The sequence below is a fragment of the Myotis davidii genome, unplaced genomic scaffold (assembly GCF_000327345.1).
Source record: "Myotis davidii unplaced genomic scaffold, ASM32734v1 scaffold638, whole genome shotgun sequence".
Taxonomy (NCBI): Eukaryota; Metazoa; Chordata; class Mammalia; order Chiroptera; family Vespertilionidae; genus Myotis; species Myotis davidii.
This window is the reverse complement of record NW_006289391.1, coordinates 344222-359680: the sequence shown is the minus strand read 5'-3', so window position 1 is coordinate 359680 and position 15459 is coordinate 344222. Positions and strand designations below refer to the sequence as shown.

Here is a 15459-nt window from a genome sequence, read left to right as displayed (position 1 = left end):
GTGATGGGGCAGTGCCCCAACCCCCCAATCGGCCCTATTCTGAGCGTGACTGGGGGTGGCATCGCAACCTCCCGATCCGCCCTGCTCTGTGCATGACAGGGGGCGGCGCCCCAACTCCCCAATCGGCCCTGCTCTGAGCCTGACCAGAGGCTGCACCTAGGGACTGGGCCTGCCCTCTGCCACCCGGGAACAGGCCTAAGCCAGCAGGGCGTTTTTTCCTGAGGGGTCCCAGACTGCGAGAGGGCACAGGCCAGGCTGAGGGACCCTCCCTTCCCCCCAAGTGCACAAATTTTTGTGCACCGGGCCTCTAGTTGAATAATAAGTCATAAAAAAAGCATACATTATAATTCCATATATACAATTCAAGACATCCAATATTGTTTGGGAATACAAACTGATAAAATTACAAAAAAAAGCAATGGTAAAATGGAAGAAACTTGAAATAAGCACTTTATCATTGGAAATTTTACCATCTCTAGTTTCTGAAAAAAAATAAACTGCTACCATACTAACTAGTTTGGTATACCTACTTGAAAACAGCTGGGCCTACTAAAAGAAAAAGCAAGTAAGTTATACACTGTTTCTGTTGAGAAACAGCAAACTACTGGATATTAACCACTAGAAACTTGAAGCCAATGAAAAATGCAATTCAAGTAACTAAATCACATAATTTCCCAAAACATATACAACATTTATTAAAAAGGCAAAGTAATAATATGATTTTTAAAATGAACTTACCCTGAAATAAGTAAAATTACAGCTATTGAATAAATGTCACTCAAAAGCAGTCTCTTGGCTTTTTCTTACACAGCGGGCAACTTTTCTTTTGAATTCTCCATTTCTGTCTTCCCTCCATTCTTTCTGTAGGTACAGAAGTGAGATCAACTGACTTTATCAATTCCTCTTATAATTTCTAATACTAATTTTACTTTGAATGTAATGCTTTGACAATATGTAAGCTGATAAGATAGAAAAGGAGTCAAAAAATACTTCTGCAAGGCACTCTGCTGGGATAAAAGAGTAGAAACCCCCCATGCAAATCACCACTATAAGCAAAATTCTCTTAAAAAGGGAAAGATCATTAACAGTTTTATATTATATTGATAAGAAAAGTATAACTTATAAATAAGATATTCAAGCTATCTGAAGGATTACCGACTCTCCCTGACGGAAGCAACCAGAAAGTAAAAAAGACACAAAACTCTCCTATATCCAGTAGAGAGGTGGAGTACGTCACATTGAGATGATACTGAGCACTACTTCATGGGGGGGGCGACGGTGGAGAAGAATGAAACAGTATCACTATCACTGCCAGACACATGAAAAAGGAACACGAAGCAGCACTGGCACAGTTTCACACACAAACAGAGCTGATTTATCTAGCATGTAAATACGTAGTAGGAAATTCCCACAAAAATGCCCAGGCTTTTTTTCCCACCTTTTTACAAAATAACATCCATTTACAAACAGCGAAAACCATAGACCTCTTCAATCACTGCCCTTGTGGAGGAACACATTAGAAAAAATAATTTTACCCTCAAAGCAAGGAAGGCACCACCGAAATCCAATAATTACAATAAAATGAGCTAAATTATAATGCTAACATGTCCAGAAACTGAGATATATTACTTAAGTATTTATGAATAAAATGTTATAAAGTCTGCAATTTCCTCATCACTTTAAGTAAAAGGAAGAAAAGAGCAATTCTAGGCAAAGGGGGATGGGGGGGTGGGGAAGACACCTAAAAATACCAGAGAGAATTTAGAGTACAAGCAGGGTCCTGGCCAGTTGCTCAGTTGGAGCGTTGTCCTGTACACCAAATGATTGTGGATTCTAGTCCTGGTTGGGGTTCTTAAAAGAGGCAACCAATCGATGTTTCTGTTTCTCTCTCTCCCCCTCCATGTGTCTCCCCGCTCCCTCCCTCCCTCTCTAAAAATTAATGAAAACATATTCTCAGGTTGAGGGTTAAAAAAAAGACTGCCCTGGCCAGTGTGGCTCAGTTGGTTGGGTGTCATCCCGAGCACCAAAAGGTTGCTGGTCTGATTCCCAGCCAGGGCACATGCCCCAGTTTCGGCTTGATCCCCAATCCCCAGGAGGGTGTGTGCAGGAGGCAATCTCACATAGATGTTACCCTCTCCTTTCCTCTCTCTCTAAAGACTAAGAGCAGGGATCAGATAGAAAGCTATTACAACAATGTAGGTAATAAGTCAAAAGGACTCAAGTCAATGGCAGGGGGGATGGCAAGGAGTTTAGAGACGATATAATATGACCAGCATTCTCTGATGGCTGAGACAAGACTGGGCAAGGGTGACTTGCCCAGTAAAAGATAGATTGGTAGATGATGGTTCCAAAGCAGGAGCTAGCTAATACAACCACCATTTGTTTCATCCAGTATAGCATAAACTTGGATAAACTGATAGGTGATATTATCTTCTGCATTTTCTATAAATGGAGAACCTATGAATTCAGTAGGGCAAAAAGCATATGTTTTTCTCTGTTTGCTTTCCTGAGAGAAAATATCATATGGGAATTTTTTCATTATCAAAGAAAATGACAGGAAGTTATCTAATAACGGGGGGAGAGGGGAGGGATTTTGATGAAAGACCAGAAGATCAAAGAGTAATGAAATATGAAGAAGAAAAAGTAACAGTCTAGAAATGTTTCAATAGAACCAGAGCAAAAGAGGGAAAGAAGCTATTAAACAGAACTCTAACGAAGGTAAAGCTTGAAAATGGTAAACGTGAGAAGAATTAGTAAGAAGTAGGGCTGAAAATAAAGAAATAGAAGTCTGTATAACTCAACAGTTTGGCATTCCTCCCACCTATGTGCAAAATTCTAATACCTTCCTAAAATAATGATATATATATTTTATATAAATATGCTGCACTGAAGAGTACTAAAATTAGAGATGCTTCATTTAGGAATTTAAATGACACCCCTCCTCCTCCAATCCTTACTCTTAGTTTAGTATCTGGCTTGCTACTCACACACTCTGAGGGAAACAAAATCAGCACCTGAGCGCAAGCACACGCGTACACGTACACACACACACAGACACACACACACACACGTCCAATCTGCTTTCCTAAACCCTCATTTATTACTTATCATGAATGGAGAATAGTTACATAGAAGGCCTACCTACAGTTCTGAAGAAGTCTTCAAAATACAAAAGAAAAACTGACTTCAAAGAAAGAGACTTCAGAATTTAACTTTTAAAAATCTCTAATTTGAACTCCCAAGAGAACTATTAATATTAAGTTCATTAAAGAGTGATTTCATGAAAAAGGAAACAACGAAGAAAAGACCAAGCATTTAAAATTAAAAGTAATACTGTCATAATAAAAATTCAACAGAAGATTCAAAATCGGCACCATTTTTTTTTTTAGTTCTTTATTAGTTAAGGTGTTACAAATGTGTTGTTCGCCACCATTTTTAGATTAAAAAGTTACAAGGGATCAATCTGGGTTATAGCTACAAGTTCAAAAGAGGGAATAATGCCGCCCTGGCCAGTAGTGTTCAGTGGTCAGAGTGCTGCATGTTCAACTTCTAGTCAAGGGCACATACCTTGGTTGTTGCGACCCCACTGAGGGCACATACAGGAGGCAACCAATCCATGTCTCTCTTTTACATCGATGTTTCTCCCTGCCCCTTTCTAACTCTCTCTGAAAAGCAATGGGGAAAATATCCTCAGGTGAAGATTAACAACAACAAAAATGAAAGAATGCCAAACCTGAAAAAAAATTTCAAAATAATTTAAAAAGGTAAATTTCCCACAGCCGAAGTCTTCAAAGTATACATCAACTAGAGAGATGGAAAAGTTTACATATTGTGAAATTTCAGAAGACCAAAAATCCAGAAAAGGATCTAAAGGGAACTAGAAAGAAAAAGGAAAGAAAAGGCACCAATAGACACAGAAGAATGAACCTAGCATCAACTTTCTCCTTAGTAACAATAAGTACTAAAGAAAAATTCTGTAGAAATTTTATTTTCTACCCTAGAATTCTATAAACAAAGCATCAATTATAAGGTCAGGACAGAAACACTTTCAGACATGTAAGAACTTAATTCCCAGCCACCTTTTCTTAAACATTACTCTTGGATGAACAGCAAAAGAAAAAGTTAACAACAATAAAAAAGGGGGCAGGGGAGACCCAGGAAACAGATGACCCAATACAGAAGAGCAGCAAGTGAAGGAATGAAAATACAAGGAAAGCAATCAAGCAGCAGGCTGAATCAACCTAATTTGGATCCAAAGAATGGAGGGATCCAGGAGAGAGATCTCCAAGAAAAATGGGAGTTCCTTAAAATAGTTATCGTTCACTGATTGAGAGGTGAGAAAAACAAACAAAAAATACATAATAATATGATTAAAAGGTATGCAATGCAAGCAGAAAAGGCAAATAAGAAAGGTAAACAAAACTGTTCACAAGATAGCTGTGGTTTAAATATGAGACAACTGGTTAAATCAGACAAAGCAGCAGTGGGTTTCACAAAAAAGAACAGGATAGATTTTGCATAGTCTGTGAAGTCAAGTTTGTATATTTCAACTTCCTATAAAGGCCATTTTCTACACTTATGAAAATTTTGCCTATTCACATTGTCAAATATTTATTTGTTCTTATTTCCTCCTTTTTGAAGATTAAAACTCAACTTGTCAGTTCCAATCTTATAAAAGAGCTGACACTGCCAAAACCGGTTTGGTTCAGTGGATAGAGCATCGGCCTGCGGACTGAAGGGTCCCAGGTTCGATTCCAGTCAAGGGCATGTACCTGGGTTGCGGGCACATCCCCAGTGGGGGATATGCAGGAGGCGGCTGATCGATGTCTCTCTCTCATCGCTGTTTCTGACTATCTCTCTCCCTTCCTCTCTGTAAAAAATCATTAAAGTATATTAAAAAAAAAAAAGAGCTGACAACTGTGAATGAAACAGGAATTACTTCTCAAAATGATTCTATAGGATTTTTAAAAATGTATTTTTTTATTGATTTCAGAGAGTAAGGGAGAAGGAGAGATAGATGATGAGAGAGAATCATTGATCAGCTGCCTCCTGCACACCCCACACTGGGGTGTGCCCTGACCAGGAATCGAACCGTGACCTCCCAGTTCATAGGTCGAGGCTCAACAACTAAGCCACACGGGCTGGGCAGGATTTTTTTAAAAAAATAGCTTTCATCTCTTCTCCCTCACTCTCTCTTATACTGTTTGAATACTTGGCTAAACAGAAAAATAGAATAGTGTTCTACCAGGCTTTACTTCAACTTGATTACTAAATGTAAAATTTCAAAGCCATAGATATGAAAAGGGATTATCTATGCAGTGTTTTTCTGCATCTGAGATCTCACCTAAGTTGTTTTGTTGTGTTGTTGTTTTTTTGTTAATCCTCAGCTAAGGCTATTTTTCCATTGATTTTTAGACAGAGTGCAAGGGAAGGATGGGGGAAGAAAGGGGTTGAGAGAGAGAGAGGAAGAGAGAAAGAGAGAGACACACACATTGATGTGAGAAAGACACATTAATTGGTTGCCTCCTGTATGTGCCACAACCAGGACAAGGGATTGAGCCTGCAACCAAGGTGCATGCCCTTGCCCAGAATCGAACCCAGGACTCTCTAGTCCGCCGGCCAACACTCTATCCATTGAGCCAAAACAGCTGCAGCGGTTCTCAACCTATGGGTCGCGACCCCTTTGGCTGTCGAATGACCCTTTCACAGGGGTCACCTAAGACCATCCTGCATATCAGATATTTGCATTACGATTCATAACAGTAGCAACATTACAGTTATGAAGTAGCAACGAAAATAATTTTATGGTTGGGGTCACAACATGAGGAACTGTTTTAAAGGGCCAGAAGGTTGAGAACCACTGAGCTAGGGCTTAAGTTTTTATATATGATTGAAGTAACACCCCCCCCAAAAAGGTGATTTTAATCTTCTGGCTTTCATATACAGTAACAAATAAAATTCCAAGAATAAGAATAAAAAAAAAAGGCTTTTCAAAGGAGGACAGAAGATTGAGGAACTAAGACTATTAAAAAAGACTAATAAAACAAAAATATAATGTGAAAATATAATATGGGCCCAGCCTGCATGACTCAGTGGTTGAGCGTTGACCTATGAACCAGGAGGTCACAGTTCAATTTCCTTTCAGGATACATGCATGGGTTCTGGGTGGGCTCCATCCCCAGTGTGGGGTGTGCAGGAGGCAGACGATCAATGATTCTCTCTCATCATTGATGTTTCTATCTCTCTCTCCCTTCCTCTCTGAAATCGATAAAAATATACATTTTTAAAAATAATAATAATAAGTGGGATCCTAGATTCTGGATTGTTAGTAATAACCAAAAAAAGAAAGCTATAAGAACACTATTGAAGAAATCTGAGTATGGACTGTATATGTACATTCAATAATAGTACTGTATCAATGATAGACTCATACTATGCTTATATGGAAAGATACCCTTGTTCTTAGGAGATATATGCTGAAGTATTCAAGTATGAAGAGTTAGGATATCTGTAAAGTATTCTCAAATAATTTGGCAAAAAAAAAAAGTAAAATCTCCACTACTGGTAAATCTAGGTGAAGGATATAGGAATGATTAACTAATGCCAGCTTTGTTGTAAATCTGAAATCAACAAAAACATACTAAAGACAAAAAAAAAAAAGCCCAACTGATGAGGTTTAGTGGTTGAGCATCAACCCATCAACCAGGAGGTCATGGTTCGATTCCCAGTGAGGGCATATACCTAATTGTGGCTTCAATTCCTAGTAGGGCATGTGCAAGAGGCAGCCTATCAATGATTTTCTCTTATTGGTTGATGTTTCTATCTCTCTCTCCCTCTCCCTTCTTCTCTCTGAAATCAATAAAGACATATTTAAAAGAAAATACAAAAAACTCAGGAATAATAATATGAACTTGATATTAAATTTTCCTAGGTATGACATGTAAGATGGTGTCCTTATTCTTTGAAGATCCAGGTTCAAGTATTTAGGGATGAAGCTGAGTTGTATCTGTAATTTATTTTTGTAAAATGGATATAAACAGATACATACACACACACACACACACACACACACACACACAGATATAAAGATACTATATTTCTGAGTTTCATTAAAGGGGAGGGGATATGTGCATATGACCACCTTACCGCAGCATCAACATTAGCAGGTGAGTCTCCATTAGGATCTGCCAGCATAGAAATAACACTAATCATGATGGTTTCCACGGTGTGAATGGGAAGCCAACGTTCCTCTGGTTTTTCATAACCATATTTATCTTCACCAGGCTCATGAAGAATAGAAATGCATACATCACCATTTTTATCAACTGCAAAATTAGAGAAAAAACAGTCCTGTTTAAAATACATATTTGAAATAACTTGGTTATACAGAAGATATCTATTATAGATCGAGTCCTAATTTCCACAGAACCTGTATAAAACAATGAATATACAGAAGTTAATTTCCAAAATGGAACCTGTTAACCTTCTAAGACGACCATGGACTTTACTAACTAGGATTCATCTGAAAAACCCAATTGAATGTAAGTTATCTTGTACATCTGAGCAAAACTTCAAGATACCTAGCATGTAGATAGATGTTGCCTAGCATTTACATGTAGTAAATACAGCAGGTCCTGGAATATTATGCAGCCGTAAAAAAGAAGGATCTCTTACTTTTTGAGACAGCATGGAGGGACCTGGAGAGTATTATGCTAAGAGAAATAAGCCAGTCAGAGAAAGATAATTATCACACGATCTCACTTATATGTAGAATCTAATGAACAAAACAGATCCAGAGACACAGAAGCATGGAACAGACAGTCAAATCTCAGAGGGAAGGTTGGGGGTTGAGGGGGTGTGGGAAGCGATCAACCAAAGAACTTATATGCATATATATGCATAACCCATGGACACAGACAATAGGGTGATGGAGGCCTATGGTGAGGGCAGGCTATAAGGGGTCAATGGGGACATATGTAACCTTCAACAATAAAGACTAAAAAATAAAATAGCCCTAGCTGGTTTGGCTCAGTAGATAGAGCCTCGGTCTGCGGACTGAAGAGTCCTAGGTTCAATTCCAGTCAAGGGCACATGCCCAGGTTTCAGGCTGGATCCCTAGTGGGGGGGTGTGGAGGAAGCAGCCAATCAATGATTCTCTCTCATCAGTGATGTTTCTATCTCTCTCTCCCTCTCCCTTCCTCTCTGAAATGAATAAAAATATTTAAAAACATAAATAAAAAATAAAATAAAAACTCATATTCTCTAACTTCCTCTTCTATGCCACCAATACACCTTTATAACTACATATCACTATCATTCTTCAGTTTCACCATTAAGTCTACACGTCCACCTTTGCCTTATATAGACCATAATTTCCTTATAGAAAGAGACCATAATGCATTAATCATCTTTATATCTCCAGTGCCTAACAGATACTCAGATGCTCGCTTTTCCTCTCATTCCTATTTCAAAATGTCTTTTCACTCTTTCCTTGTCTAATTCTTCCTGTACTTGCCATCATTGCCCCTCACCTCCTCAAGTATCCTTTCTTAAGTTTTAATTATTTCACTCCCCAGTAGGGGGCCTGCAGAAGACAACCTATCTATGATTCTCTCTCATCATTTATGTTTCTATCTTTCTCTCCCTCTCCCTTACTCTTTGAAATCAACAAAAATTTTTTTTTTTAAATAAGGGCACTGTGGTTAAAAAAAAATAATCTTTTCAACTTGAAGAAACACACACACACACACACACACACACACACACAAGAAAACACTTGTTCCCTCAGCTTTCCTCTTAAATTACCTAGGCCTCTGCTATCTTTCCTCTTAACAGAAAAGTGCCACTTATTGTGTACATATGTGCTTTCGTTTAATTCTCACAGATAGAGAAAATAAGGCTTAAAGAGGCTCTGCCTAGAATTCTATAGCTAATCTGGTGTAGCCAACAGTGAGAAGCTTAGTCACATCTTCAGAAATAGGTGCAAACAGACTGATATTGCACATTGAATAATTCAAGTGAAGCACAAGAAACCCTGCCAAAAGCCCAGGAAGAGATGAAGGAAATTTCGAAGAAACAAGAGGTGAATCTCATTAATTCATGCATCCATACTTCATGTAGGACTACTGTTAATGCATTTTCCCACAAATAAATTTTAGATATTTTTCTCCCTTCTAAACCAAAGTAATTATATGCCTTTTGTAATCACTGCTATCTCAGATGCTATGAAGTATGGTAGTTCCCTTGGTTCCCAATTTGCCAGTTTTCAATTTGCCAGTTCTAGTCTCTCAGAAGACCCATTTGTTTTGCAAGCCACTAGGTTCTAATATATACTCCCTATCCATGCAATAATGCCTTAATTTATTCTATAATCCATACTCCCACAGATTTTGTTAAAACTAATAAATAAGGGTTTTTCTTCCTTGCAATTGAAAGAACCTTGACTAGGAGAAACAAAAGGCAGATTAGTGTAGTAGTCTAAAAAGAGAGCTGATGCCCTGACCGGTTTGGCTCAGTGGAAAGAGCATCGGCCTGCAGACTGAAGGGTCCCAGGTTCAATTCCGGCCAAGGGCATGTACCTTGGTTGCGGGCACATCCCCAGTGGGGAGTGTGCAAGAGGCAGTTGATCGATGTTTCTAACTCTCTATCCCTCTCCCTTCCTCTCTGTAAAAAATCAATAAAATATATTTAAAAAAGAAAATAAATAAATAAATAAAGACAGCTGATTACAAAATACTGATAAGTCAACATACTTAGAAAACAAATCCTTGCAAGCTCATACAAACAAGGCCAAAAGTTCAAGGAAACTGTGTATAATAAACATAACTTATCTAGCCTAACCTTTGGTTCACAAGGTGGATTTTATTTATTAATTTTTTCACAAGCTGGATTTTAAATGGTAGCACATCTTTGGGTAAAAAAGTCAATGTCTCCATTACACAAACAGCAGTACTGGGATGCTTTCCAAAGGTTAAAACATACACTATTTCGCCTCATTTGAAGCCCTCAGTCGCTTTATGAAATAGGTAGGACATGCCCTGTTTTATAACTAAGAATATAGTTTAAAAAGTCTAAGAGCTAAGAAGAGAAAAAGTAACTACACAATCCAGGTTTAATTACTTTTGTGCTTTTTGGAATAGCCAATGAGTCACCTAATGCCTTGGAAATTATCTCTTCAATTTTAAGAGTTCTATTAATGCTGAATATCATCGTATCACCCACCAAACTTGCCTCTAGTTTGGAACATCGTAAGACTCAAAGGAGCTAAAAACTAAGTAAAAAAACCATTTTTTCCATATGATCTCTGTTGCTCCTTCTCACCTAAAGAATCTAACGCATGGCCATGTGCATAACAAATACAATGAACTTAGTACAAAAATTCCAAAGCAATTTCATTGAGAACTGTATCTTTCTTACTGAACTTGAAAACTTCAGTGACGGGCCATCATATTTGTAAATGTAAAAGTACAAATAGATAAACTTACCATTTGGATGCCAGATTTCTGTAATGAATTTCATTTTAGGAGGCCGGAGGGGATAATCTTTTGGGAAAGTGAGATGAGCCTTAAAAACACCACCTTCACTGGAAAGCAAAAACATAAACAAGTCCTTGCCAATAAGTTCCTGCTTATAAGTAAACAATTATTAAAACAAACATAAAAACAAGGGTGCTAGTGTTGACAGCATAAATAAATGAATAATCTGAATTTCAAGCGGTTTACTTTATAAATAACCAGGTTTAAAAACTGTCATACCTACACCACCTTCTTAAACTCTCAAAAAACTAGTAAAGTAAATATCTCAAAAAAGATATCCAAATCAGACTGCATTACTGCTGTGCTACAAAACTTCCTATTACTTCCCACTGCACTTAAAACAAAATTTAGAAGGTTTAACATTGCCTTATGGTCAAGTTGCCAAATTTCTATGTTGATCTCAAATCATCACTCTTTGTTCTAGCCTGTTTTCTTTCCTTTTTTCAAACACAACAAGCTCTTTCTCAGCTCAGACTTTATGCACATTTTGTTGTTCCTTGTCTGGGAAGAAATGTGTTGACCTTCTATTCATTCATCCACTTATTTATCTCATCATTTAACAAATGATGTGTCAGACACTAGGAGCATAGTAATGAACAAAGCATACAGTCGCTCAAGTAATTTATATTCTAGTGACTTTCCAAAGCAGTCCTGTGCAATAGAACATTCTACACATTGGAGATGTTCTATATTTGTGTGGTCCAATATGGTAGTCACCTGCCACTTTAAGTATGGCTAGTGAAACAAAGGAACTGAATTTTACATTTTATTTAATATTAATAGCCACATTTGGCCAGTGACTGCTGTATTAGTGCAGTTCCAGAGCACTGACATTTACTTATGAAATATTCTTGAAGAATTGTCAGAACAATAAAATGAGTTTTATATGTTAACAATAAAAAATGAGATGAAGTCAACCTTATGAGGCAAAAATGACTAAGTCCTGCATTGTATCCTTGGTACCACCTGTCTCTTCTCTTTGAAATACCAGTTTCCCCTTGTCATTCAGAACTCAGCTTAAATGTTACCTCTTAAGAAAGATTTGACTACCCAATTTTAAACAAGCCACCATGTCCCTTTATTACACTGACCAATTTGCTGCAACAGCAATTTGCATATCAGATTTTTTTTACTGTTCAATGTACATACCATTATGTGATTGTGTTTGTTTTACATCAGTGAGAAATAGAATTCTCAGCTCATTAAATGGTTTTCATTCACTGAACAAATATACATTGGTTATCTACTTGTGCCAGACACTAGTCTATGTAAAAGGATATAACAGAGCAAGACATTAGCACTGCTTTCATGGCACTTACCATTCTAGTGACAGAGGAAAATACAAAAAAAAAAAAAATCAGTAATAAGTACTGGAATAATATGAGAAATCTATTATTAAATTTAAAAAAGATACATAAATATCTACTGGATAAACCCATCTATCTTTAAAATATAAAAAACGCGGGTATGTTTACATGAAACATGACATAAACACATTAACAATGGTTAACTCTGGAGCACAGGATTATGAATCTTTTACTTTTACTTTCTGTTTTGTACATTTCAGTTCAGCTTCACTTTTGAACCACAGCAAGTATTCATTTTTATTGCCTTTCTCTGATCATAAAAGCAAAATTGGGGAGAGGGTAATAAAAGAGAGGTAGATCATTAATACCAAGTAGTCCTACCCTGGACTCCAAGTATAAAAAGTAACCTTAATAATACAATTTTGGTAAAAGCAATAGGAAAAGACTGCCAAGGCAGAAAGTAAGAATAAAGTGATAAAGCACAAGCATAACAAACAGGATAATTTGATTTAACAGTTAAAGAAGATGGTAACTTGCCCTGGATGGCGTTGCTCAGTGGTTAGAGTGTCAGCCCAAGAACCAAAGGGTCGAGGGTTCATTCCAGGCCAAGGGCACATACCTGGGTTGCAGGTTCAATCCCACATGTGGGAAGTAACCAATTGATGTGTGTTTCTCTCACATCAGTGTCTCCCTTTCCCCCGCCCCCACCCCAACTTTCACTCTCTCTAAAAATCAATGGAAAAAATATTCCTAGTAATGATTTTTTAAAAAGAAGATGAGAAATAATACAAATGAAAGGCTTTAAAAGAGAGGGGCGGAAGCCAATTTTTTTTAAAGTAAATGGCAGAAAGACTAAAAAAAGGATAAATAAAAAAGCAAAATAAGAAAGAAAATAAGGGCCTAACAACAAAACAAAAAAAAGCTTTTCCTTCTGTACAGGAAGAAAACCAGACTGAGTGCAGTACAAATAGATATCCAGAGGCAGAAGGGAAGAAAAATTACAAATTTTATGCTTGCCTTACTGGCCTTAACTTTCATAATTTGTAAGATTATGTACTGAAGGAGAAAAAAACCTGAAGATGAGGAAAATTGAGAGTATCTGTTGTGAAGAATGCATTACACTGATAAAGAGATAAGTCTATTTTCTCAGCCTATGTTACCCCAACTGTAAAAGACAGTGCCAAAACTGGTCTTAGAACAGAATTATATTAACTAGTTTCTCAAGCTGGGGCTATAAACCAATTAAGTAACTAAACAGTTTCCTTCTTAAATAAATAAAATCAGAATAGAAAACAAAGGTGCTTATCACAAGTAATTTGTTTAAGTTATATGATCTACACACATGCTTCTATTCATTAAGATGTATACACCTAAGCATACATTGGGTCACGATGTAAATTATTCCTGATTATGGGTTGTGGTGTAAAAAAAACAAAAAAAAAACACAAATGGTTTGAAAGCCATAATTACAGAAAACAGCCAAGAATCGTTGCCACAATATTTAGTTAGCTTTTCCTTAAAGTTTGATTGGTTAGATCCCCTTAAAAGCTTTATATTAGCTAACTGGAATTCCTGACATAAAAAATTACCTAGTCTCATTATTTTCAATCAAATCTAATTAACAAGATTATCCTAGAACATTTAAAGCGCAGATTTTTTTTTACTCTGTCTGCAATGCCCTCACCCATCCTGTACCAACCATGCTATTCCTTATAGTTTTTCTCCTATAGGTGGATTCCTTAATGCTTCCTTTGAACATTTTGTGTGTGTGTGTGTGTGTGTGTGTGTGTGTGTGTGTATTTTTAAGTCTTACTCAGTAGTCCCCATTTGTGGGTGCAAACTTCTAGTAAACAGCTAAATTAGCAAAGAGGAACTCAAAAGACCTACAGGATACAAAACATTTAAAATAAGTATTAACATGTCACATGTTCACTGTTTTTCAACTATACAGGGATGCTACAGTGATGAGCAAATTCAAAGTTTATTGAAAAGCATCAGTGAATTAAAAATATCTTCTCTTCTATGATATATTCTCTTCATCACAGATATTATTGGCATGATGTTAAAAAAGAGTGTACAGTCCAGCCAGTGTGGCTCAGTGGTTGAGCACTGACCCATGAATCAGTAGATCCTGGTTCGATTCCAGTCAGGGCACATACCTAGGTTGAAGGTTCCATCACCGGTTGGAATGCATATAGGAATCTCGATCCCCAGGGTGGGGCGTGCAGGAGGAAGCCGATCAATGATTCTCTCTCATCATTGATGTTTCTATCTCTCTCTCCATCTCCCTTCTCTGAAATCAATAAAAAAAAAATTTTTTTAAGGTATGCAACCAGGAGTTCCCAATTTGAAAAGGTTGAGAAACCTAGGCCTACTTCAAGTTTCTTCTATTACACCTATCTCACTGTTTTTGTATTAAATTATAAAAATTTGACAAGGATCAGAAATCCTATCATTCTGCTTTGTCAGACCCTACCATTCTGCCATATGTACTTCAGAATCCCTATCATAAAATGATAAATTGTATGCTGTCATATAAAATTTTGCTCAACATTTTTCTTTTATATACACTCATCTTGAGTGAGTCTCTTGTTCATTTAGTTTACCTGCCACATTCCACAGTTTATCCATTACAATTGTAAGACATTTGATTGCTTCCAATTATTTTGCTACTGCAAGCAACAGAACACTGAACAATCCAAACACTTCTTAGGCATAGGGCTTTGACCCTAGAAATAAAACTGCTAAGACAATGTGGGTTTTTTGGTTTTGTTTTTTTAATATATTTTATTGATTTTTTACAGAGAGGAAGGGAGAGAGATAGAGAGTTAGAAACATCGATGAGAGAGAAACATCGATCAGCTGCCTCCTGCACATCTCCCACCGGGGATGTGCCCGCAACCCAGGTACACGCCCTTGACCGGAATCGAACCTGGGACCTTTCAGTCCGCAGGCCGACGCTCTATCCACTGAGCCAAACTGGTTTCGGCAACACAATGTTTAAGTAATTGTTCAATCATACAACTAACAAAAATGGTAGAGTCAGGGAACTAAACAAAGATAGTTCCCAAAGCCCATGTTCTTAAGCACTGAATGATAAATGGTATGGCATAGCCAGTGCTCCGTCAATTTCTGAGGAATACATGTATGAGGTTCACTGCCTCCAAAAATTCATTACAGAACATATGGTTGTGACTGTATGTCTTAAAAGTATAAAAAAATTTTGTTACTGTAAAAGAATATTAATCAGAGTTTGGTTACCTAATTCTTTATTTTCTATATCATCTCAAGGTAAGGCAATAGTACAAAAGATAGCCCAGTGGTGTGGCTCAGTGGTTGAGTGTTGACCTATGAACCAGGAGGTCATGGTTCAATTCCCATTCAGGGCACATGCCTGGGTTGCAGGCTTGATCCCTAGTGGGGGCGTGCTGGCGGCAGCGGAGCTCTCTCATCATTGATGCTTCTCTCCTTCCCTCTCCCTTCCTCCCTCAAATGAATAAAATATATTTTAAAAAAAACAACAACACTACAAAATACATATAATCTTAAGATTCTCTCATTTTTCATTGCCAGTAGTAAGAAACAAAGCAGCAAACAACTTGAACAGAGTAGCCATT

General features: G+C 37.3%; 1 protein-coding gene across 2 annotated transcripts in view; it reads right to left on the bottom strand.

Moving 5' to 3' along the window:
- The window catches only part of UBE2G1 (ubiquitin conjugating enzyme E2G 1), a 56224-nt gene that overhangs the window by 7987 nt on the left and 32778 nt on the right, over positions 1-15459 (bottom strand). For both annotated transcript variants that reach the window (XM_015562445.1, XM_015562446.1), the window contains exons 6-8: positions 10485-10582; positions 7147-7325; positions 739-861 (exon numbers count right to left, since the gene is read on the bottom strand). In XM_015562445.1, the coding sequence (XP_015417931.1) occupies positions 775-861; positions 7147-7325; positions 10485-10582 (364 nt within the window). In that variant the 3' untranslated portion in view covers positions 739-774. The remainder of the gene's footprint in view (positions 1-738; positions 862-7146; positions 7326-10484; positions 10583-15459) is intronic.